The sequence below is a fragment of the Ictidomys tridecemlineatus genome, chromosome 12, assembly GCF_052094955.1.
Source record: "Ictidomys tridecemlineatus isolate mIctTri1 chromosome 12, mIctTri1.hap1, whole genome shotgun sequence".
In the NCBI taxonomy this organism is placed as follows: Eukaryota; Metazoa; Chordata; class Mammalia; order Rodentia; family Sciuridae; genus Ictidomys; species Ictidomys tridecemlineatus.
This window is the reverse complement of record NC_135488.1, coordinates 61114282-61139003: the sequence shown is the minus strand read 5'-3', so window position 1 is coordinate 61139003 and position 24722 is coordinate 61114282. Positions and strand designations below refer to the sequence as shown.

Sequence of the window (24722 nt, the reverse complement as noted above, 5' to 3'; positions counted from 1 at the left end):
TTTTATAGGCTAGAAATTGTAAAATAAAATTGATTTAAAATGTATTTTAAAAGTCTCAGTTTAGGAATAAGAAAGACAGTAGAATGAATCAGACATAACTTTCCTGTGTTCATATATGAATACACAACCAGTGTAACTCCACATCATATAAACCACAAGAATGATTTTATACATACATATACTCCATGTATGTATAGTATGTCAAAATATATTCTGTCATGTATATCTAAAAAGAATTTAAAAAATAAAAAAATTAAATGCTGGAATTTCATAGTTCATAGCAGCTAGTTTATAGCCATCAATGGCTGGAAATAATTCACATGTTCATTAAGTGAATGGATAAACAAGTTGTCATATAACCATACAATGGAATACAAGTTAGCAATAAAAGGAATCAACTATTAAAAATGTACAGCATATTGTATTAATTTTATCTCTAAAGCTGTTTTTTTTAAAGGAGCCTATACTAAATCTTTTTATTGGAATAGCACTAAAGACTGATGAGGATGTGAGAAATTTTAACTCTCAAACCTTGTTGATGGGGATACAAAATAATGCAGCCACTTAGGAAAAGTTTGGTAGTTTCTTATAAATATTCCCTTATTCCACAATAGCTGTCTCACTCCAAGAGAAACAAATATATTCATATAAAAACATATGCAAAAATGTTAATGGAACCTTTGTTCAAAATTCAAAAACTGTAAACAATCCAAATATCCTTCAACTGGCAAATGGATAAAAAAATTGTGGCATATTGGGCTGGGGTTGTGACTCAGTAGTAGAGTGCTAGCCTGGCACGCATGAGGCACTGGGTTCGATCCCCAGCACCACACCAAAATAAATAAAGGCATTGTGTCCATCTACAAATAATTTTTTTTAATAAATTGTGGCACATCTGTACAATGGATGTACACGTCCACCAAAGGGAGTGAACATACAATGTCCATACAATGATATGGATGAATCTCAAAAGCAGTAATGCTAAGTAAAAGAAGCCCTATTCTAAAGGCTACTTACTCTATATTCCATCTAGATGACATTCTAGAAAAGGTAAAACTATAGGAACAGTAAACAGATCAGCAATTGCCAACTGCTGCAAAGTGGTGTGAAGGAATTTTGAGGGAGTAGTGGAATTGTTCTAATTTTGATTGTAGTGGTGGTTACAAACTGGTATGTAGTTTTCAAAATTCATAGAATTATATGGGGCTGAGGTCATGGCTCAGTGGTAGAGCGCTCACCTACCATGTGTGAGATGCTAGGTTTGATCCTAAGCACCACAAAAAAATAAAAACAAATAAAAATAAAGGAATTGTGTCCAACTACAACTAAAAAACATTTTTTAAAAATTCATAGAACTATATACTGAAAAGGGATGAATCTTACTGTGTTTTTTTTTTGTTTTGTTTTTTAGTCATTTCATGATCCCTTTGCCTAAAGCTACAGGAAAGAGATATTATTATGCATCATTTGCAAGTTGGTTCAAAAGATCTAATTTATTAAATGAGAACTTCCATAAGAATATCAGCCTTGTTCTCTAATATTTACATAAGTACTTGCATAAATATTTGTAACTTTTACCATGAATCTAAGCCAGTGTCTGTGGGCCACCACTCCTGCTCAGCACCCAGGCCCAGCAAGCTCTGGATCCTGAATGATATGCCACATGGATCCAGGCATCAAGGAAGGCACTGAGACCTAACAGGTTAGGGGTTGCATCCACAGTGGCCACTGCTGTCTAGCACTGTGCTGGGCCTCTCCACTTGCCTTAGCTCAAGTGATTCTCTACAAAGCACCCAGCTGTCCCCATTTTCTAGAAGAGGAAATTGATACCCCAGAGAGGACTAACTTGCTAAGGGGCCAAACTAAAATCAGAACCTGGCTCTTCCTTTCCTGGCTCCTCATCTGGACTACTTCCCACCTCTGGTTTTACCTATTGAACCTGGTTTGTGGGTGAGAGCTGACCTTTTTATGACTTGCTTTCTCTGACCCAGGAAGAAAACTTGCCAAAAGATCCCAGTTTCCCCAGAGTGTCAGTGCTAGAATTTCTTTACAAGGGTTCTCAACCAATTTTGGGGATGGGTACACACTAGGAGTTTTCTCTTGAACTGTTCAAGGCATAAACTGTGTATTTGGAATGGCTGAAAGGATGTGTGGGGGGCTGATGTAGACTATGGAAGGGGCTAAATTCCCACCCAAACCAACCTTGGGTGCCTTGGAGTCACCAGGAAGTTTGAACACAGCCCGGCAAAGGACTGACTGGGGGTCATTCATTCCTTCGGGAAAGGCAGACAGGCCAGGAATCAATGCCTCCTTCACTTCCAGATCTGGTAAGATTAAAGAACCCATCGCTTTCCTCACTTCTCTATCCGTGCCCCCAGTCCAACTTCAGGGGAAATCTTCCAGCTCCCTGCCTATAGTATGTGGCCTCACTGCAGACCATCTTACCCCCAGAACACAATTGAGATTCATTTGTCTACGCACTCTCTCCTGTGTGCACTCATATTTTTCTTATGTCGAACTCTTCATAAGCTTGAATACTTGCTATTGTCCTTTTTAATATGACACCATGCTAGTAGGAGTGGAGTGCTATTTTGTGATTGTTTCCCTAATGACTAATAATGCTCAGTATTTCTTCATTTTTTTTTTTAGCTATCTGTACATTTTCTTTATAGAGAAGCATCTATTCTTTTATTCATTTTTATATTGTCTTTTTAATATTGGGTTGTAGAAATTCTTTATGTTCTAGATATAAGCCCCTTATCAGATATGATTTACAAAATGTTTTTCCCATGATGTGGTCTTTTTACTTTTTTTGGCACCAGGATTGAACCCAGGGGCACTTAAACACTGAGCCACATCCTCAGCCCTTTTTATTTTCTATTTTGAGACAGGATCTCACTGAGTTGCTTAGGCTGGCCTTGAACTTGTGATCTTCCTGCCTTAGCCTCTTGTATCACTAGAAATTACAGGTGTGTGCCACTGTGCCTAGCTTTTTACTTCCTTAGTCATGTCATTTGTGGCATCAAAATTTTAAATTTTGATGTAATCTATATCTATTTTTAGTTACCTGCAGATTTACATCAATTTTCCCTATTTTTTTTAATTGTGGTAAAACACAAAATTTTCAATCTTAACTATTTTTTAAGTGTAGAGTTCAGTGGTATTAAATAAATTCATAATGTTGTACAAACATTACCATAATCTCTCTTCATACTTTTTCTTGTATAACTGAAACTGTATCTATTAAACAATTAACTCCCCTTTCTCTCCTCCAACCCATGCAACCACAAAAAACTAAGCTGGGGCTGGGGTATGTACCTATAATTCTAGATACTTAAGATATTTAGGCAGAATTGAGAGTTTGAGGCCAATCTGGATAACTTACTGAGATCTTATCTCAAAAAGCAAGCAAGCAAACAAAAAGCATCTAAATGTTGAAGTGTTCTCTGAACAAATGGGTCACATGAAATACCCAAATTCCAAAAACTAATCCTGTATCATGTGACTAAAACCCCCAAATGAATTTAATTCCTGTTTACTGTTACTTAGATGTAACTGGCATCTCTCTATGTTCTTAAAAAAGTTGTAAGTATTTGTAGAATTCAATGTTAAATTACTGGGAGCTATCAGGCACTTCCCACTGTTATATGCGTGTGGTTGATATTTAAACAACTATCTGAGATCCTCTAGAAAGCAGAGTCTGAGGCAAGGATTAAATCACTGGTATTTTATTTGCAGTATTTAAAAACTGAGGCAAGGATTAAATCACTGGTATTTTATTTGCAGTATTTAAAAACAGAGAAGTAAGGGTGAAGAAAGGGTAAGCGAAGCAAGAAGCAATGCTAAGCAATGTGATGCAACGTTGCTTTACAATGAGCCAGAAAGACGTGCAGGATGTCTGGCATGTGTATTCACTCAGTAAGCCGGACCTTCTCTGGAAGGCTCAGAAACATGGTTGAGAGTAGTGTTCAGCAGGGAAAAGAAGGGGCAGACTCCCTCTGGTCCTCAACACTTCATTCATCAAGAACCCCTAGAGGGAGCAGACTCCTCCACACTTCTGGATCATTACCTCACCCTTCAGTGGCAGCCCAGAAAGCTATTGTATAGCATTTCCTCTAAAGTAGGGCCATATCTGTGAAGAGAGTATACAAGGTGCAGGGCTGGAAGGACCTTGCAGGCCCAGAGCTAACTTGGATTCTAGTTAACTTGGGGATCTCAATAAGATTTGGTATCAGAGGTTTTTTAAAAAGGGGAATGTGGACCCAGAGGCAGACGGTGCTTTCAGAGAAGGAAGGGGTTGAGGAAGCCTGAGATGGTGCCCTAGAACCTGTATTTCATATAGCACAAGACATAAATAAAATGACAAGGTTAGTTGTTGAAAAAGGCATCTTTACCTTAGTGGGCAGGGATGGGAGAAAAGACTTTATAGAGATGTAGCTTATACAATGAGAGGGACTGGCTCACAGCAACCACAGGGCAGAGACTACAGCCAAGGGAACAACCTGGAAGAATAAGCACATGGTGGCATAAATGTGTATGGCGCAATGTACCATGAAATGGCTGGCACACAGACATGGAGTGGAACATAGTAAAAGGCTTTGAGAAGTCAGCTTGCAGTCAGATAAAGAAAGCCTTGACAAGGAGCTAAAAATGGAATCTGAAGCCCATAAGCCATTCAAGATTTCCAAGAGGAGAATAACATGACTGAACTATTTTCAGGACATAATTCTGGGACAGTTATTGCAATTTCACTGGAAAGAAGGTTTAGATAGGATCCTAGATGGGGCCTCCTTCCATAGTAGGAATGTTTGTGGCTCCAAATCATAACTCAATGGCCTGCACTCCTGGGACACAATGTACTAAATTTTTTTTTTTTAAAAACTCAAGCTTACCAAACTGAGGATAAACCCTTACAGCAATTTATTTGGTAATTAAATTCTCATTATGCTGGGTCTCATAGCTATCTCTAGCCCCTACTCAAACCCCACCAAATAACAGTAAAGGTATATTTAAAGATAAAAATTCCCCCAAAAATGGGATAGATGATGAATATAGATGACAGATGGCAATAAGATTTTCAAAGATGATACTATCAAAATGGAAAAAAATAAAACCTAAATGTGTGCAGCAGTGGGAAAGTAAACAGAAAACAAAGTGACCAATCGCCTTATTACTATGAGAAAACAGAGCTTCCATCAGTTTCAATGCCCCAATCTTATAAATACAGACAGGGCCAATAAATAGGGTTACCAGGTATTTCAAGAACACCTCTAACATGAGAAACAGAGGCACAAACAAGGGAAAAAAAGAAAGTTGATGGGGAGATCAAAAGGAACTTTAAAAACAGGTATCATTAAAGAGATAAAAGATAATACATTCATTAAAAAAAAAGAGCTAGTTCTTAGAAATAAGTATTAGAGGTGGTAGTAGAATAAGCCCAAAGTCTTGGCTACTCAGGAGGCTGAGGCAAAGGATTGCTTGAGCCTGGTAATTCAGGGCCAGCCTGGGCAACATAGACCCCATCTCTTTAAAATTATACACATATAAAAAAATACCCTAAAAAATATATAATTACATACACACAAGTGTGTGTTTAGAAAACAGCAGATTTTTTAAAAAAGCAAAGGGCTTAAAAATAGAAAATAGGAGAAAAAAATATACAATTAACTTAGAGGTACATTTCAGAAAATCCAACATTCAACTAGATGTTCCCCCAGAAGAGCGTAAAAATGAAAATTTCTCATAACTTGCCAGATTGAAAGGCTCACTAAATATAGTATTATGTATTTTAAAATACCTGAAATAAAGACCTTAAAGCTTCAAGAAAAAAAAATAAAAGCTCCAGAATCAGAATAGTTACAGGATTCAACAGTAACAATGACATGCAGAACAATGTATACATGCATTTAAAAGTGTCCACCTGCAATTTTATAGCAAATTCAATTATTAATGAAGAAAAAAATAAATCAATTTGTCACTAAAGAATTTCAAAAAATTTACATCCTGGGGGCCAGGGTTGGGGCTCAGTGGTCGAGTGCTTGCCTAGCATGCGTGAGGCACTGGGTTATACCCCTGGCACTACATAAAAATAAACAAATAAAAGTATTGTGTCCATCTACAACTAAAAAAAAATATTTAAAAAAAATTACATCCCATTGACTACTGAAGGATATAATCCACCAAATAGGGAAGGAAGCCATGAAAGCAGCGGCTACAGGATCCAGGAGACCCAAGAGAGGCCTAAGAAATAAACAGGGTAAAGATGAAGTGGAATTCCGGGGACGGAGCTATGCCTAGGTCAAGAGACAGAGTTGTCACGGACAGAGTTGTGTTCCCCCCAAATTCCTATGTTGAAGTTCTAACTATCAACATCTGGAGATGTGACTGTAGTTGGGAGACAGAGCTTTTAACCAGGTAAGTAAATTCAAGTGAGGTGCTAGGATGGGACCTCATCCAACATGACTGATATCCTTTTAAGAGGAAAGGGCTGATGATGTAGCTCAGAGGTACAGCATCTCCCTAGTAAGTGAGGACCTGGATTCAATCCCTATAACCACCCAAAAACCAAACCAAACCAATAAAAAACCACTGGAGAGAGAGAGATTAGGGCACTGACAAACACAAAAGAAAGGCCATGCAAAGACACAGGTAGAACCAGTCATCCACAAAATGATAAGAAAAGCCTCAAAGAAATCAACCCTGCTGACATCTTTATCTTTTCTAGTTTCCAGAACTATTAGCAAATACATTTCTATAATTTAAGCTACCCAGTCTGTAGTATTTTGTTATGGTAGCTCTAGAAAACAAACACAGAACCTAACCTGAAACAGACCAAGAGGACTCCAGGGAAGATTTCAAACGAAAAAGAATCTGATGAATTTACCCATGTTGAGATATTTTATAATGCTATTAGAAATTTGCAGTACGAACTAGTGATAGGTCCAGAGGAAAAGAGGCAAAAAATGAAGCAAAAATGACAGGAAAAAGGGGATTATAAGAAACGTAACTATGGTACCTTATGGCTCATGGAATAATATTTACCTAGTAACATGAATTTAGAACAGATTTAACCACAAGTTTTATGCGTGGAATGGGTAGAAGGTCTGCAAAAGCATTCTCCTCATCTACCATAGTATCACAAATTGAAAAATCAAGAAGTGGCTATAGTCATATTATTTAAATAATAGAGCCAAATACCAGATGATAACATGTAAATACTTAAGGTGGTTGCTTCTGAGAAAAGAATATTGGGGCAGGGCAGAGGACTGTTCTTTTTCATGGTAATCTCAGTAGAACTATCTGAGTTTTAAAATGTGCTTTTTAAATAAAAACATAAATTTTAAAAGCCTGAACAGACTACGAAAGCCCTTTTTAAAAGGGGGCTGCTGGTCCTTTTAGCCAGAAGCCTTTCAATGGTATGAGCAGAAACAAGAACCAATGTGTTACAGAATAAATGAAACAGGAGATAATCAAATCCTAATTAGTTTTTTTTTTTTTTTTTTTTTTAAAAACAAGCCATGCTGATAGTTAAAATAAGGGAGAATACAAAAGGGATGATAAATAAACATTTTTGAAGGAGGCAAAGCTTATATGATGGCCCTTTCTACTGGGAGTGTTTTCCTTTGAAGCTGCTTGCCAAGGCCTTTTTCACAACTATGAGACTAGCTGGATTCCCATACCTACCCCTGCTGATTCTGCTTTGCCTTACAGTTGTCTTGCTCCAATTTCTTCCAATGTGAGCCTTCAGGATGTATCCTGGGGAACAATTCTATAAGAGTAGGCTTGTAGCAAGAAGGACTTTTTGTATCTCTGTTAAATGTGGAGAGCAGAGAAAAACTTTATGAGCCATTACTTAGATCAAATAGAGTACCCTGATTGAGCCAATCAGATACAGGCAAGAACAGCTGAAGTAGAATACTCCCTTAAAGTCAGATTGTTCACACACAAGAGAGAACAGAGAAAATACCCCTCATATGCAGTATCAGAAATCCTCAAAACCAGAGGCTTTAAAAAAGGAAGCCAAGTTGCCCAAGTATTCATCAAATATCGATTGAGAGGATGATGAGACACTTGGCTTGGGTAAGCAAAGTTTTCTGGCTCCCTCTGCACTAAAAATAATTAACATTCTCCCAAATGATCTACCTTCATGTTCCTGAGGTAAAGCACCACTCCAGTGATAGGCAACTGGAGAAAACATCCCAGAGGGTTATGTTCAGCAGAGGAGCAATAACATCAACATGCCAGATATCCCAGGCAATTTATAGTCACACCCCATTTGTTCATCAGTCAACCTTTATAATCGATAAAGTTTCTAAGTTTTCTGGATAGTTCTACCCTATTCATGACATTTACCCTATCAGGTAAATAATGATTTGATTTAATTAACCAGCATTCTGGTTTATCAAATCAGTTTCTCTCACCCAACTGCTAACCAATCTCTCAAATTTTATCCATCTCTGGGTTAGATGGCATATCTGGTAATTCAGTGAAAGGAAGTTGGTCAAATACCACAAAAAAACTGCCAAAGAAAGAAATGTATAATCACAAAAACACCACAATTAATTACAGATAGTGACTAGCTTCTAAAGAAATTTTCTCCTAGGTAAATTTTAATCGAAATTTTGAAGAATTATGGAAAAAAGATACTCTTATGACTGGGTCAATAGAACATGACAAAAACACTAAAAATTTCTGTATATACACAAACTTATGTTACAAGTCTAGTCAGAAGAAAATACATAGAAAAAAGATACTATTTTTAAAAATAACTTGCAAGAGAAATTCTTAATACTTAAGTTCTAAAATATCATCTTCCTTTAGAAAATTTTAAGACTGGAATGACAGGTTTTGTTCTGTTTTTTGTTTGTTTTGTTTTGGTATTGCTATAATTACTGTAAATTTATCAGCAAAAAGGTAAATATTAATGTAATTCCTTTAAAAGCTTGAACACATATAAAGGAAACAATAAAAAATATATATATATATAAAATAAAAAATAAAAAAACAAGCAAAAACCTCATTTGACCTGAAAAACCTCATTTGACCTGATTTTATTAAGTCACTCCAGTTATCTTCAGCGCAGCTCTGGTCTCCAGGGAGATATCCAGGACAGGTTTTGTATCACTCGGTCCATCCCCAGTAGGTCGGATAGGACAGTCTCTGATAACTGCCAGGATACCACCTCTTATCCTGGACTGCTTGACTGCCATTTGGCTTCACATTCCAAAAGTATCTCCTTTGTGAATAGTCCTCTCCAGCAGGGCCAGGAGGAGGGATATGGCTTCTCTGGTAAACATTCTGATTTTGTGAAAATTTTCTTAAACAAAAAGCAATAATCCATTATTAGTATTAATGAAACATATAATAAGCTTTAGGAAATAATATATAGATGCTCTGATTCTTCTGTTTGCTACCTATTTCACCTTAGCAGATAAATTACTTAAATCATTCTGTCTCCTAATTCTCTATAAAACAGAGCTAATAGTATCTTCCCAGGTTATTATGAAGGTAAAACAAGACAATATATTTAAATTTCCTACAATGCCCTGGAACACAGACAGGTTCCCAGGAGTCTTTCTACCGTTCTCTCCAAAAGCCTGGCAGGGTTAATATAAAACAATAAGCTATTTAGTATGGAAACGGAGGTGCTTTTGCTTTATAAGTATAAATTAATTAGAAAGTATAAAAAATTACTCTAGCCATGGTACATGCAAATTTGGTTAATTAGGATTTAATCATTTCAAAAGCAAGATCAGTGAATACATATAATTACAAAAATTTGGAAATTTGATAAAAGAAAAATGAAACCTACAAACCCCCCTTAATCCCACTTCATCTAATTCAACTGGTTCATATTTCCTTTTGGTCTTTTTCCATTTGCATCTTTTTTTTGACTGTTGAATTATAACCTATTGTTTTTACTTATCATAAGTGAGCTATCATTTTCAATGGTTTTACAAAATGTCATAGTATGAATATAACTATTCTGCTATATTCTCCACTATTAGAAATTCAGACCACCAGTCTTTATATTATAGTATTTCTTGTATTAACATCCCCAATACTATACTACTGTAGCTTGAGCACCAAGTCCAGTGTCTGAGACATAGTAGGGAGTTTGGAAATGTGTTGAATCACAGAATATAGCCTTTTCCATATTTTGAAGTATTTCCTTAGTCTCAACATGGAATCACCATGAGTATTGTTATAGACATTAAAATTGTGTTTCAAAAGGGTTGTCACTAGCAAGATCTTTTAAAAACATTTACATCTTTAAAAAAAAAATGCCAACATCTTTTTTCAAAGTGTTTACAGTGTGCTACATTGTTTTAACTCAAGTAGTCATCACTGACAATGCCTATGGGGGCATGTATTATTCAAATCTCACTTGGCTGATAAATAAAGAGAACTCTAGAGAGGTTAAGTATCTCACCCAAGATCATACACTGGGTGAATGGCAGAGCCAGCATGCAAATCCAAGACCAGCCTGACAACCATGGGGTTGCTCATCAAAAACTCTTGCTAAAATAGTGAAAGAATAATACTCTTTTGCTCTTTTTGGATGGTCAATTTCAGGTATCAACTTGATTAAGGAATACTTAGACAGCTGGTAAAGCATTATTTCTAGATATGTCTATGAAGGTGTTTTTGGAAAAGGCTGGTATGTGAGTTGGAAGACTGAGTGAGGAGATCCTCCCTCAATGTAGGTAAACCCCAATCAAAGAGAAGAAAGGGTGAATTTGCCCTCATTCCTAGAAATGGGATACTCTTCTTCTCCTGTTCTTGATATCAGAACTCCAAGAGTCCCAGCCCTTGGACTCTAGGACTTGCATGAGTAGTTACCCCTTTCCCCTACCTTCCCATGTCCAAACCCCATGGATTCTCAGGCCTTTGGTGTCAAGACTAAGTCTGAGAATTACCAGGTTCCCTGGTTCAGATGTTTTTTTCACTTGGCATCCTTAGGTCTCTAGCTTTCAGAAGCCTGTTGTAGGATCTTGAAGCCTCCATAATAACATGAACCAATTTCCCTAATAAAGCCTCTCTTTAAGTATGTATGTATATATGTATGTATGTATGTATCTATCTATTTATCTATCTCCTATTGGTTCTCTCTTTTTGGAGAGTCAATAGACTATTTTAATCAAACTGAAATTTTTCCCATTTCCAGAGTGAAATATTTTTGTGATTTATGTGTTCAAATCCTTTGCAAATATTTCTATTGCTATTTTATTATTTTCACTTAATTTATATTTACTCTTTTTCCTTATTCTGAAAACTACACCACAATTCATGTAGTCTAAGAATGCAAGATTCTTTCTGGTAGACATATCACACTGAAGTTTACAAATCCATGAAAATGTCTAAATTCCCTTCCAACTGCTTCTGAAGTTTCCTATTTCTCTACTTAGTATCTGATTTTCCAAAATACAGAACAAGATGACACCTTCTGGTTTACAATGATCAGTAAGAAAACATCAACTGCTCATCATTATTAAAACATATTTTCAATGATTTATAGTATAATTTCTATTTTAGGTTCAGAAAAAGGAAAAGCAGAGGTACCTGAATGGCTGCTGCAAGTGTGGGGACTGGGTGTGAAAACGCCGGGAAGGCACTGGATAACCATAGGTCCGATGTAAGTTATACCTAGATCCTTGGTTACCAGACTTGTTAGAGGTGTGCCCTGGTTCCATGAGATGTGCTGAGTCTTCAAAATCGCTTGACCTGGATACACCAGAATTCCAATTCCTCAAAGAGAGCATTTCCATACAATATTATTGGTTTCCAAACTTGGTAGTAAATTAAGTGACTAAATATTTTGGCTTATAAAAATGAAAATTCTTTCCTCTGACCATCCCTATTTATAAGGCTCCCCCCAGCAAGTGAATAAGCTACCAGAAGATGGATATATACAGTTTGAATTACACAAAAGAGAGCTCCCTAACCACAAATCTCACATATAAGACTTACTTTCTGACAGGACCATTCTGAAGGTCTTCAATGTAGTTTTGTCTTTCTATGCAATGTCCCCGGCACCTATTGAATACTGAGGAGTGGATGAACTGTTAGAAATAATTGTAGAGACAACAAAACTTTCCAAGAGAAAGTAAACCAAAGCTGAAATTCATTGACTAATTATTTAGGCTGTTGTATCTCACTACTTCCAATATATTCCTTTATAAATTTCGGAAAAAGATTATCTTGTTTGGGTTTTGTTTTTCTTTCCTTTTTTCTTTTGGTGCTGGAGATCAAACCCAGGGCCTCAAGCATGCTAAGCAGGTACTCTACCACTGAGCTACACCCCCAGCCCCAAAAGTTAGTTTTCTTTTTCTTTTTTGAATTTGTTATATTGGAACAAATGAATTACGAACTATTTTTCCCAAAATTTGAGAAATTCATCTACATTTTTACCTTTAACTTTTATGAAAAGGAAAAAATAGTGACAACCCTCATACTTACATTCAATTGCATCATCTGGCCTCATGCCTTCTACATCAATCAAATATCTAACAATAAACAACATAATTTGGGTCATTTATATATACGAAAAGAAAAAAAGTTTTTTTTTTAAAAAGGTCCAATTTCACTTACAAATGGAGACATAAAAATCATAAAGAAAATATCAGCACATCTAATCCAACAATAATTATTAAAGAATGATATGCCATGACCACAAAAGACCTTATTCCAAGAATGCAAGATGACCCAACTTTAGAAGATCTATTAATAAAAATACTTACATTGATATAATAATAATTTAAGTAATAAAGGAAAGGAAATATGGGACCAAACTGACAGATGTTTTATAATGTATTTGAAAAATTAAATAGTTGTTTTTGATCAAAATTCTTTGTACACTAAAAACAGAAGACTTCCTTAGATTGACATAGAATTTATCAGGAACCAACAAGCAAAAAACAAATAGGGAAAAATATTAACCTCATATCCAAAAAATATTTTGTAAGAAATGTCTGGGCCAGAATGGAGATGCCATCATCTCAGCAATTTCTTCCTTACTCTCATCTTCATCCCACCACCAAGTACTGACAATGATGAACCTAAATATCTCTAGAATATGACCACACCTTTCCACCAAATGACTATCACACTTCAGTCCAAGCTACTACTATGCCTTAATTCCTATAAAAGCCTCCTAACATGACTCCTTTCTTCTGAAGTTTATTCTTTACTCAGTAGTAAAATGAAAAGTTGAAAATACAAATTTGAATATATTCTACACACTCACCCCCAACAAAAAAGTTAAATAGGTTTCTTGTGTTCTTAAAATAAAACAAAGCCTTAAACACAGCTCTGCATGATCTAGCTCCTACCCATACTTCCAGATCCATTTTAATACTATACTTACCCCATGGTCTGATTCCTCCAACACAGTTAATGTCATCTTGTTACAGGGTCTTTGCTGCTTCTTATGTCCACTATTCTCTCCACAGTGTCCCTAACTGGTCAGTACCAATTCAACTTCTGATATTTGCTCAAAGTTCTCCATGGAAACCTATTCCCTATCAGTTATAATTGAGTGCCTATCAGTTATCTCTGGGACAATGACAAACATATTCAAAGATGCTCATACATGAATGTTTGCTATTTTAATGCTTTATAATATCAAAAACTTATGACTTTCATGTTCATCAGTACACAAACAGTGCAGCCTTTAAAAAGAATATGGTCATAAAGCACTTTCTACAACATATTAAACTATAAAACAGAACATCTATTATACCATGAACTAACTAAAAAAAAATGCACATATTATATATATGCATGCTTGTATCTGCATTTTTGAAGTTTAAAAAGATGTACACTAAATTATTAATAATGGTAATCTCTGGGTGGGGAACTATATTTCTCTCTACTTTACACATTTTTATACTGATTGCATTTCTTGCAACAAACTTACACTACCATTGTTATCAGACAAAAACAACTTAAAAACAGTTTGCCTCTGGAGTTGGCAACTCACCTGCAGATGAGGTAACCAGTCCGGTTTAAGCCATGTGTACAGTGGACACCAATAAGTTTGTCTATAAAACAAGAAATACAGTTAAGTAACTAAAATAGATTCAAGTTATACAATTATTGAAGAGTAACATTTAAAGATATCACAATATTACCACTACCCTGAAAAGGAATTTTTAAAATATATATATATATAGTATAAAAAATTGTCTACTAGAAAATCAACATTCACTGTTTGGAGGAAATTTCAAATAACCCCACGATGTAAACTGTAGAAGATCTGATCAGGTATTAAAAGCTACACTTGTACTGAGACAAATTCATTGGTCCAAATAGAGCACATATCAGTAACCGATTTAGTTATAGAAAAAGGAAGTGAAAAAAAAAATCCCAACAGACTAGAAGAGTAAAATTTGTTTTTGAATAAAACAAATGGAATGCCTTCAACTTTAAAAAAATATTTTTGGGGCTGGGGATGTGGCTCAAGTGGTAACACACTCGCCTGGCATGCGCGGAGTACTGGGTTCGATACTCAGCACCACATAAAAATAAAATAAAGATGTGTGTCCACCGAAAACTGAAAAATAAATATTAAAAAATTCTCTCTTTCTTAAAAAAAAAAATTTTTTTTTGCTGTGCTGGGGATGAAACTTGGGGCCTCACACATGCTAGGCAAATGTTTCACCACTGAGCTACTTATGAGTCCAGCCTCCACTTTTGATATTGGATACAAGTACAACAATTCTCAAAGTGGAAAAACATCAGAAATAGCTTAAACATATAAAGCAAAGATACAATTTCATTTGCCTGCTCTGTTTTGTTTCACTGCTAACTTTGCCTTTTGTTGTCTTTTTTAGGTAACTCTCAGATATCTCTTAACCAATATAGAAGACAAAAGAACCATTATAGAAGACAAAAGGACTTAAAACCCTTAATCTATTATCTCCATCTGACATTTTCACCTTAACACCATAAAAGACAATGGGCCTATTATCAGAACTATTAAAAATATCAAAAACTTCCAACTCCATTAAAAATGCATATCAGATACCCCCCCACACACACAAACTCACCATTGTCTTTATTTTCTTTCAAAAATCCACTAACAGCACATTTGAATTTAAAAATAGTGTTGTTATCAGGCACTTGATGCCCAACTGTAAAAATTTTTAAGTAAGGAATAGTTTCTGGCAAATCCTATAAGAAAAAAACAAGAAAAAAATATACATATATTATTTTATTTGTAGGGAAACAATTAAAGATTAATAAGAGGAGCTGGAATATAAACCAAGAGATTATAATAATCTTATTATACATCAATAATTCTGATAAAAGAGCCAGTTTTTCTCCAAGCTGCTCCATTCACAAATTTTTACTTTGTAATTATATTACATTACAACATAGGAGGTGTATAACCAATTAGAACAACAACAACAAAAAACTACAGGAGAGACAGTCAATAGGATGTATACACACAGCAAATTCCATGTGAACAAATGCACATATAGATAACTAAGTATGAACAGTCCTACCCAATATTATACAGTATAACGGCCATGCCTTCATAAAGCAGCTGTGATTTAAGCAGAAGTATTCTTGGGGTGGGAAAAAGTAGACATACTAAAAGACAGAAGAGGGTAAGTGAAAAGCCTACAGCTCAGAATTGAAATGGAAAGTATCAGCATGAGCCCATGCTTTTACATTATAAACACACACACACACACACACACACACACACACACACACACACACACACAAATAATTTGACCAAAGAAAGCCTATGAACAATGTTAGCCTGGTACCTCTAGCAGATTGTCCCCCCACTTTTAAAAATATTTTTTTAGTTATACATGGATGCAATATCTTTATTTTGTTTATTTATTTTTATGTGGTGCTGAGGATTGAACCCAAGACCTCACATGAGTGAGGCAAGCGCTCTGCCACTGAGCCACAACCCCAGCCCAGATTGTAGTCTCTTAACTAAAAGAAATCTAAGTACCTTGTTAAAATGGCTCATTCAGGTTGGGGAACAAAATATACAAGACGTGCCTAGAATTAAGAGTGAATAAAAATTATTAAAGATGTTTCAAAATGTCTCAAGAGCCAAATGGAGAAGCTCCAACCATCTTGTGCCTCAGTAAGAAAAACAACAGTATGGAGTTCATAATGATATAAAAAATAAATAAATTAAGATCCTACTAGTTCAACCCATTACTGTGAAAACTTAAATAAAATGAAAGAATCATGCCTGCACAACTGGGCAGTAAATAAGGAGAAACTTCTCTTTATAAAAAAAAAAAAATACAGCTAATAAATTTAGAAAGAATTATTGATTTCTCTATTTTTTGAAGTCTCATTTCCTGATGGAAGAACAAATACATCATCACTTCTGAAACTGTCTTGCCAAAAAGAAAAATCCAGCCTGAATCAGATCAAGCCATATCCAACTACCAACCTGCAAAGAAAAGGACTAGAAAAAAACTTTAACAACTCATAGGGATGCAATTATCAAAATCTACATATTAAACACTACCTAATTACTTTAATATATAAATTTTAAGGCAGGGAGGGGACAGTAAAACTTAACAACCAATTGCAGCGTAACAATATTTTATGGAATTTAGGAGCTAATCCAAGTTTGAGCACTGATTGGATATCTTTAATAAGAATTGATATCAACAATTAAAAGTATTTATTTTTTAAATATACATACCAAAGAAGTAGAGATAAAATTATATGACATCAGAGAATGGGGTGAAACAGGTAGGGATACAGACCAAACAAGATAGCCATTAGTTGATAAATATTAAAGCTGAATGCATTAATTGGTATACAACAGACACCTATAAGTATTACATCTTTCTGTTTCTGACATTTAGGATAAAAGCTTAAAAACAAGAAAATGACAATGGAAAAGTTCAGCAATTTCTCATAAGGTTAACACAGAACTACCATGTGACCCAGCAATTCTACTCCTAGTTACACATCTAAAAGAACTGAAAGCAAGGAAGGATTCAAACAAATATTTTACACTATCCCAGCACAGTGGCGCACGCCTATACTCCCAGCAACTCAGGAGGCTGAGGCAGGAGGATCACAAGTTTGACGCCACCCTTGGCAATCCAGCAAGGCCTTAAGCACTTTAGTGAAACCCTGTCTCAAATTTAAAATTTAAAAGGGCTGGAGAGGGGCTGGGATTGTGGCTCAGTGACAGAGCACGTGGCACAGTGGCAGAGTATGTGCCTCACCTGTATGAGGCACTGGGTTTGATCCTCATCACCACACAAAAATAAATAAATAAAATAAAAGTATTGTTATCCATCTACAACTAAAAAAAATATAATAAAAAAAATGGGCTGGGGAGAAAGTTCAATGGTAAAGTCCCTCTAGATTCAATCCACAGTACCAAAAAACAAAACAAAACAAAAAACCCCAAAAACCCCAAACCAAACATTTCTATACCAATGTTAATAGCAGCGATATTCACTATAGCTAAAGGAATAACCCACGTACCTATAGATAGATGAAGGATAAACATAATATAGCATATAAACACAATGAAATATTTAGCCATGAAAAGGAATAAGATTCTGATACATGCTACAAATCCATCAATCTGGAAAACATAATTAGTAAAATGAGCTAGACACAGAAGGACAAATATTATTATTCCATTTGTATGAGGTGCCAAGAATAGGCAAAGTTATATAGACAAAAAGTAGATCAGAGGTTACCAGGGGCTGAAAGAGTGGGAGAAAAGGGAATTACTCTTTAATGGTTATAGAGTTTTTGTTGAAGATGATGAAAAGGATTTGAATATAAACAGTAAATGGTGACCAAATCGTTTAATTCATGTCTCCAATCTCATTTTGAGACAGTATTAAAAACATGTAAAGAAAGATTTGAATTCCTTTTAAAATTATTATTACTCATGAAAAAAAGTTACACTTCACACAAGCACAAGATAAAAACTATTATTACTGAATTACTATAAATTATTTTAATATCATTATGAAGAATGTTGCTTTCAGTTAAAGGTTCAATTTACCTCTGACTTATAATAGCGCTGAGTATATGTTAAATCAATAATCAGTCCAAGCTCTTCATTTTGTTCTCGGATTTTGTTAAAAAGATCCAGAGGAGAAAAGCGTTCTTCTGGAGCAAGTTTCGCTTCAAAACTCTTGTCAGAGAAAATGAAAGAGAGTAAATTTGTGTCAAAATCCTCTATTATGCATTTATTCAAATCATATCATGGTAGCAAACTATGAGATACAATGAGAGTTTCCACTCTTCTGGAAGCTAAATTACAAATTTAAATTACAAATTTAAATTACAAACCTCTCTTCCAGTGACCCAAAGGAAGAAAAAAGATTACTCAATATGTAAATATGTGTTTATGTTCCACATCCTAATGACTTGTAAATATCCTAGTCAATATTAACATTACTTTTTTAAAAAAAGACTGATCCTATTTACCTAAGCTTTAGAACCTAACTGATTCACAAATAACGTATTTTTTGCACAATTTTAATGTCCATTGAATTTCTCAGGACACCTTATCAACAAAGTGAAGACTGTATTTTGTGTTGTTTGGAAATCTACTGAGTTGTTCACTGCCATGGAAATATAACCCACCTCGGTCACAGTCTATATTTGTGGATCTTGCATTCTTAATGTAAGCACCTCTTTCTTTATATATTCTACTGTGATAATGCTCATTAATTTAGATATTGAAATATATATTGCCTAATTATAAATTCAGTATTATTTATAGTTATTGCATTATAATGATTTCTTTAAAAGTATGTTTTGAAGTAAATTATATTCATCTGCAAATTTATTTATGGGTACCAAAGAAGCATTTGCTACAAAAAGGAAAGCAGAGTGTGATATGGTTGAAAACCAACGTTTTAATAATTTTTTTTACATACAGCCTCTATTAAAAAATAACAGCCCAAATTAAAAAATTGGTATGAAACACTTTTCATTAGATAGCCACAATACTATTGGTTGATAGTTAATTAGAACATATATACTTCTCAATAGATAGCAGTGATAATTTATCACATAGAACCTCATGGAGAACCCTTAATTCTATAGATTCAGTTAGGGATTCCCTTGTTTAGTGCAGAGCAGGGAAAATTAAAACAAGATCACTCAACTCACAAGAGGTAGGCTGGCTCCTGGAGGAGGGTAGCAAAGATGATCACCAAGACACTGTAGAAAACAGTGGAAGCTACTTCTTAATAATATTTTGGAAAATAAATATTTGGCTGAATTACACAGACACATTCAAAGGAAAGAGATTGCTGAAGAACTTTCTCCATATTTCCAGTTTTGCTATAGCTGGACATGTTTCTAAATACAATGTTGTATGAAGCACTGTCACACAGCCTCACAGGTGTAAACAGACAAGCCACCAAGCACCTCTGGCTCTAAGTAGGAGGTTGCAAAAATTGTGCATGCTGGCAGCATGTGGGAATTCTTCAAATTCAACATGAATCACTGTAATTTCATAAATTATAGCAATGTATAGAATAATCTTTCCATAGCATGGGTCTGAAGGTAAGAAGAAAATTTACTTTGAAAATTTTCAAGCATGCAAATCTAAGATGTCACTAAAGAGTTGACACAGGTTCCTTTTAGTACAGTAATAGCACTGTGGCCTCAATAAATGTATTCTGAGTAAAGGTCACTAGGATCAAGACAAACACAGAAAGCTCACCAATCCCAACAAACAACAAGATATAGAGCAAGATTAATTATTAAATTTATGAATAAATGAAACTAGTTTTCCAATTTAAAAAAATAAAAAAGAATGTTTGGCATCACAATTTGATTGTGGTGTGCCAGGAATCTGGCAAAGATTAAGACACCAATGTCAGGCTTTTTGTTTTTTTTTTTTTTTTAATTTTCCTAATTAAGGAAGGTGGTCTATTATAGTGACTAGTTACAGGAACAATGAAGTCAGGGCTGCCTGAATAGGAACGCTCTACTCCGAAACCCCGAGCCCTGGTTGGGTGACATTGTGGACCATATGGATGCATGAGTTATGACTCATAAGTCCCAGAGATAGTCACAAATAAGGGTTTCATTATTTTCAAATGTATAAAACTCACAAAAATATGGGTGGAGATGGCAGAGCCAAATGTAGCATGGTTGTAAGTAGCTACATTCCTAAAAGACTATTTCTCAGTAAGGAAGCTCCTCACCACAGAATGTTACAGTTTGGTGACATCAAACATGATGCAGAGTACATGATGCTCCTATGCTGGCCATAAACACCTGATTTCCTGCAGGCGATGTGGCCTAGGAAGCCATCAGAGAGAAAAAGAGCACACCTTGCCTGCAGAGGAGAGGATACTAGGGCTTTTAACGCCCCACCCCAAAGAGAAACCTAGGTTTATGATGTGTACATTACTAGGAAAGTATTTTTAATAACTTTATGATGAACAATTTTTATTGAATAAATTTTCATCTAGTCTTTACACACACACACACACACACACACACACACATAGCTACGTATATTAATTTGAAAAAAGAAAAAAAAAAAACAGGATTCCATGTGGTGAATTTAGATTTCTGAAAGAATACTGAATTAACTTTTGCTTACCTTTTGCAAAGGAACTTTGAAAGCAATGAATCGAGTCCCAGGCATCCTCTGTCCAACTGGGAGATAGTCTTTCCACCTAGTAGATATGTTTTTTGTTAGCCAAACTGTATGTTAGCCTTGTCTCCTTGTACAGAATTAAGGCTTCTAGAAAACCACTCACAGTGCACAGAGCATGTCCCTTCTCTCTGCTTTGCATCCTGCCACTTATTCATCCCTGCCTGGTAATAATCCATACATTCCTTCTGCTCATTTCCCCATCATGAAAACAGATCCAAGGCAATAGAACAAAGACCTCCACAAATAAGGATTATCTAAAATCAGATGACAGAGTTTCTGTATCCCTGACAAACCTAATCCCAGTACCAAATGTTAAGGTGTTATCAATATAAACACAGGGTAATGATTTAAATTCAATTCTTCACTAAACATGATTTTTTAGTTTTCATACAACTGATAGCATCAAATTCAATTGGTAAAGAATTTAAGGTCTATGTTTGACGAGAAAACTCATCACATAGAAAGGGACTGTGAACTTCACTTAAAAATACTAGAAGTCAACCCTCAAAAGTAATATTTGAGCTCACCTATGTAGGACAAATTAGAATTAACTATGGTTAATTCAATGTAGTTGAAGCATAGAAAGTCAAGAGTGGCAAAAAATGGGGCTGGAGAAGCAGAGAGGATCCCAGACTATACAGGGCCTTATAGAGCATGTAAGAAGATTGTTTTTATTCTTAAAATAATGCTTTACACTGATGTCTATGAGCTACCTTCCCATTCCATTTCAATTTCAAGATGGTTTGGGTGCTCAGACTAAACCCAGGAGTACTTGACCACTAAGCTATACACCCACATTTTTTTTAAGAGACAAGGTGTCACTAAATTGCTGAGCCTGTCTTGGAACTTAAGACTTTGCCTTCCTGCCTTAGTCTCCCAAGAAGCTGGGATTACAGCCATGCACCACTGTGCCTGGCTCAATTTCAAGTTTTCAATGACCTATTTAAAAGATCTGTGGGAAGAATAGGCTGGAAGAAATTAAAGAATAGATATATGGACACTATTGGACTCAACAGCAAAAGGTCAGGTAAAACCTGCATTAGGATGCTGAAGGAGAAAAATTGAGATTCAAAGGATATTAGGAGAAAAAATGAAAGGGACTCAATGAAGTTTGGAACGAAGGAGAGGAAGATTTCAAGGACTAAACAGTTTCACTACATAGCCGAACAAAGTCCCCAAAACTAACCATTTAGATGTATACAGGAAGATCTCTGAGGTGACACCTGTTAGAAAGCACCAGTTTGCCTTCGGTGATTCCTGGAAATAATGCAAACCACCTTTTCATGAAAGGTCTCATGCAGGTACAGAGGAATTCATTCATATTTAAATCTTATTAATCATTTTTTTTTCTGTGCCAACAAATAACACAACTTGAGGAACTGAGGGAGGCGTTCCATTTGGATGATTAAGGAGCATCCCCAACACCAAGTCCCGCCTCAAAGCACTAGTTGACCCGAGGAGCAAAGGACAGAGCCTCCCTTTTAAAAGGGTGGGCGAATTCACTGACCACTACAGCTTCTTTCAGCTTCTGCGGGTGGCGCAGCCAGAGTCAAAGTCTCTAAACCCAGCTTGGCACACGGGCCAAGCTCGCAAAAGCGACAGTAAGAGGCTTAGACCACAAGACACGGACCCCACGCCCAGAAGCTAAGAGCCGGAAGGGCCATCCCCAGCACCCGGGGCGTATTACCTTTCCGGGATGCGGTTTCCGCCCTTCCTCTTTGCTGAGGGACGACCAGAAAAGTCGCGTCCCCTACCCCAGCCACTGCGGGCATGATGCCATTGGCTCATTTGGGGGCCGAGATGCCGTCCACCCAATGCCAAGCGGGTCAAAGCCGTCAGTCTGGCGTCCTCGGTGCCGGAACAAGAAGCTGGATCGGAGGCGCGCCCGGGAGGTACTCACAGAATGCCCGGTGCGTCGCCACTGCGCCTGCGCCACCGCCTGTCGTGATGGCGTCACACGCCGGTTTGCTAAATCGCTAGATTGACAAAACAGGACTTTGGCAGCAACTGCGCCATCCGTGGCCGGAGGCCTGTAGCACAGGTCTGTGAGTTTCTGTGAGCACTTCAGAGTTCAAATTGTACAGGACCTGCAATAAAAAGTTAGGTCCCTCTGCACCCAGTTCCTGATGTGTTCTTCGAGATGTGTCCCAGTGTTTACATGTACATTTTGTGTACCTTATATAAATACTTTCACATATCTATGTATCCTCTACTTACATAAAAGCAGCATAGGATACGTTCTCTATGATGTGTCTAGAATACGGATTTTTCTTCATTTGTACATATATCCATCTAATTTTTTTGATGACTGTAGAGAATTTCATGGATTATAAGTAACATAAATGAAAGTACCATCATTTATTTAGCCAGTACCATATTGATGGACCTCTGGTTGTTTTCAGGTATTTGGTTTTGGTTTTGGTGTTCTGCTGCACACAATAGTGTGTGTGTGTGTGTGTGTATACACACACACACATATATACATACACATACATACATACATACACACATACACACACACAACTATATCTAAATTTCTAGAAATGTAAACTCTGGAATGGAGGATACACAAACTTAAAAGTTATGAAAGAATCTGCCTAACTGTCCTCCAAAAATCACATCAACATACACTCCCATTCATAGATAGACTTTTACTGGGTTCCTATCACACGACAGATATCATGCTAAAAGTAGAAAACATTTGTTTATATTTTACCAAATACCACAAACAAAACAAAATTGAGAGACATAAGAGTGGAGCTCAAGTGCAATATCTGCACATCCTTATCAGGCATTGGGACTGTATCTATTAGGAAAACTGTGAATTCAGCTACCAGTAGAAGAGCAAAGAGCAGTGTGTCTGAAGACAGAACAAAGCACTGAATTCAAGATTAAAATGTAGATAATTATGTTAGCAATAGTTTTTTTGCCAGGGTGGAGATACCACAGATTGAACTCAGGGGCACTTGACCACTGAGCTAAATCTCCAGCCCTATTTTGTATTTTATTTAGAGACAGGGTCTCACTGAGTTGCTTAGCGTCTCACAGTTGCTGAGGCTGGCTTTGAACTGGAGATCCTCCTGCCTTAGCCTCCCCAGCCACTAGGATTAAAGGCGTGTGCCACTGTGCTCTGCAATGCTAGCAAAAGTTTTTAAAAATAATTTTTACTTTTTTGTTTCTAACTTTTTAAATCACCTTATATGCACTATTATTAATCTTCACAACTATTTTAGAGTTGAGTAAACTGGTGGTCAGAAAAGTCAGTTATTAAATGAATGAATGAATGAATGGGTGAAAAGACCAGATTAGCTTTAACATTTTGGCAACTATCATATTCCAACCAATTTTCAACTCATAAGCATTTACAATTCTGAAATTTCCCCCAAATTAAAACTAGGTCAATATCAATAAGTAGCTAATTGGAAAAAGAAAAGACAACATCGCATGATTTGCAAAAGTACAATTAGGCACATTAGAACTTGACATGAAATTATAAAATACTCTTTTGGAACATAGGAAAACAAATCTCATGAGTATACAATGGCTAGAATGCATGAATGGTACAATAGTTTATAAAGATTACAAAATATAAAACATGACATAAATTTCTCAGAAACTAGAATAGTTATGTTGGTCTTGCACTTGAAGTTTTCAAAAAGACATAAGTAGGGGGAGAACAAATTCAGTTATAGTTGACATGAGGAAATTCAGACCTGGGCAGGAGGTATAGGAAGTACAGGAACTGGCAAAGAGTAGGTCTTTGGAGAAGAGTGGTTCCAACAAGGGGTAAAACAATGTTTTCATAAATACCTAGTACACTGAAGTGGAAAATAGAGACAGGAGTAAGGGATATTTGGAGCAATAGTTAAGTAGTTGACACAAACGAAATGTGAGAGTATCTGGTAGGGCCTTAGGTACCATATAGAAGCTTGAGGGTTTCTAGTCTTTAATAAAATTAAGGAGAGAACATAGAAGGACCTCAGGGGTAGATGGTATACAAACGTTGCACCAAGAGGAGCCCTAGTTATTCCAATTGTTACAAAATACAGAGATTGGGTTGTCCCAATGCCCT

The 24722-nt window shown here is 36.0% G+C and overlaps 1 protein-coding gene across 5 annotated transcripts; it reads right to left on the bottom strand.

Moving 5' to 3' along the window:
• Positions 1 to 3712: 3712 nt before the first annotated feature.
• Dusp11 (dual specificity phosphatase 11) lies at positions 3713 to 22747 on the bottom strand. Of its 5 annotated transcripts, none has more exons than XR_013428862.1 (11): positions 22338 to 22747; positions 20594 to 20669; positions 19144 to 19194; positions 18026 to 18157; positions 15051 to 15174; positions 13982 to 14042; positions 12460 to 12506; positions 11971 to 12046; positions 11563 to 11748; positions 9045 to 9316; positions 3713 to 7809 (listed from the first exon to the last, which is right to left on the bottom strand). XR_013428862.1 is itself a non-coding variant. In XM_078029003.1 (11 exons), the coding sequence occupies exons 3-11, from the start codon at positions 20636 to 20638 to the stop codon at positions 9121 to 9123; spliced, it is 918 nt and encodes a 305-aa protein (XP_077885129.1). In that variant the 5' UTR covers positions 20639 to 20669; positions 21837 to 21907; positions 22338 to 22741; the 3' UTR covers positions 9020 to 9120. The 5 variants fall into 5 exon arrangements, 4 of the variants coding, with proteins under 4 accessions (XP_077885129.1, XP_077885128.1, XP_077885130.1 ...); XM_078029003.1 differs by lacking the exon at positions 3713 to 7809 and adding an exon at positions 21837 to 21907 and having other exon boundaries at positions 9020 to 9316; positions 22338 to 22741; XM_078029002.1 differs by lacking the exon at positions 3713 to 7809 and having other exon boundaries at positions 9020 to 9316; positions 22338 to 22746.
• Between the last annotated feature and the right edge of the window lie 1975 nt (positions 22748 to 24722).

Excerpts from the sequence above, each read along its gene's own strand:
- Dusp11 (XM_078029002.1), bottom strand. The coding sequence starts at position 22,438 with ATGAGCCAATGGCATCATGCCCGCAGTGGCTGGGGTAGGGGACGCGAC. Across the intron at positions 20,670-22,337 it reads GGAAACCGCATCCCGGAAAG|GTGGAAAGACTATCTCCCAG; the intron begins GTAATACGCCCC and ends CATATCTACTAG. Across the intron at positions 18,158-19,143 it reads CAGGAGCCAGCCTACCTCTT|AGTTTTGAAGCGAAACTTGC; the intron begins GTGAGTTGAGTG and ends TTCTCTGACAAG.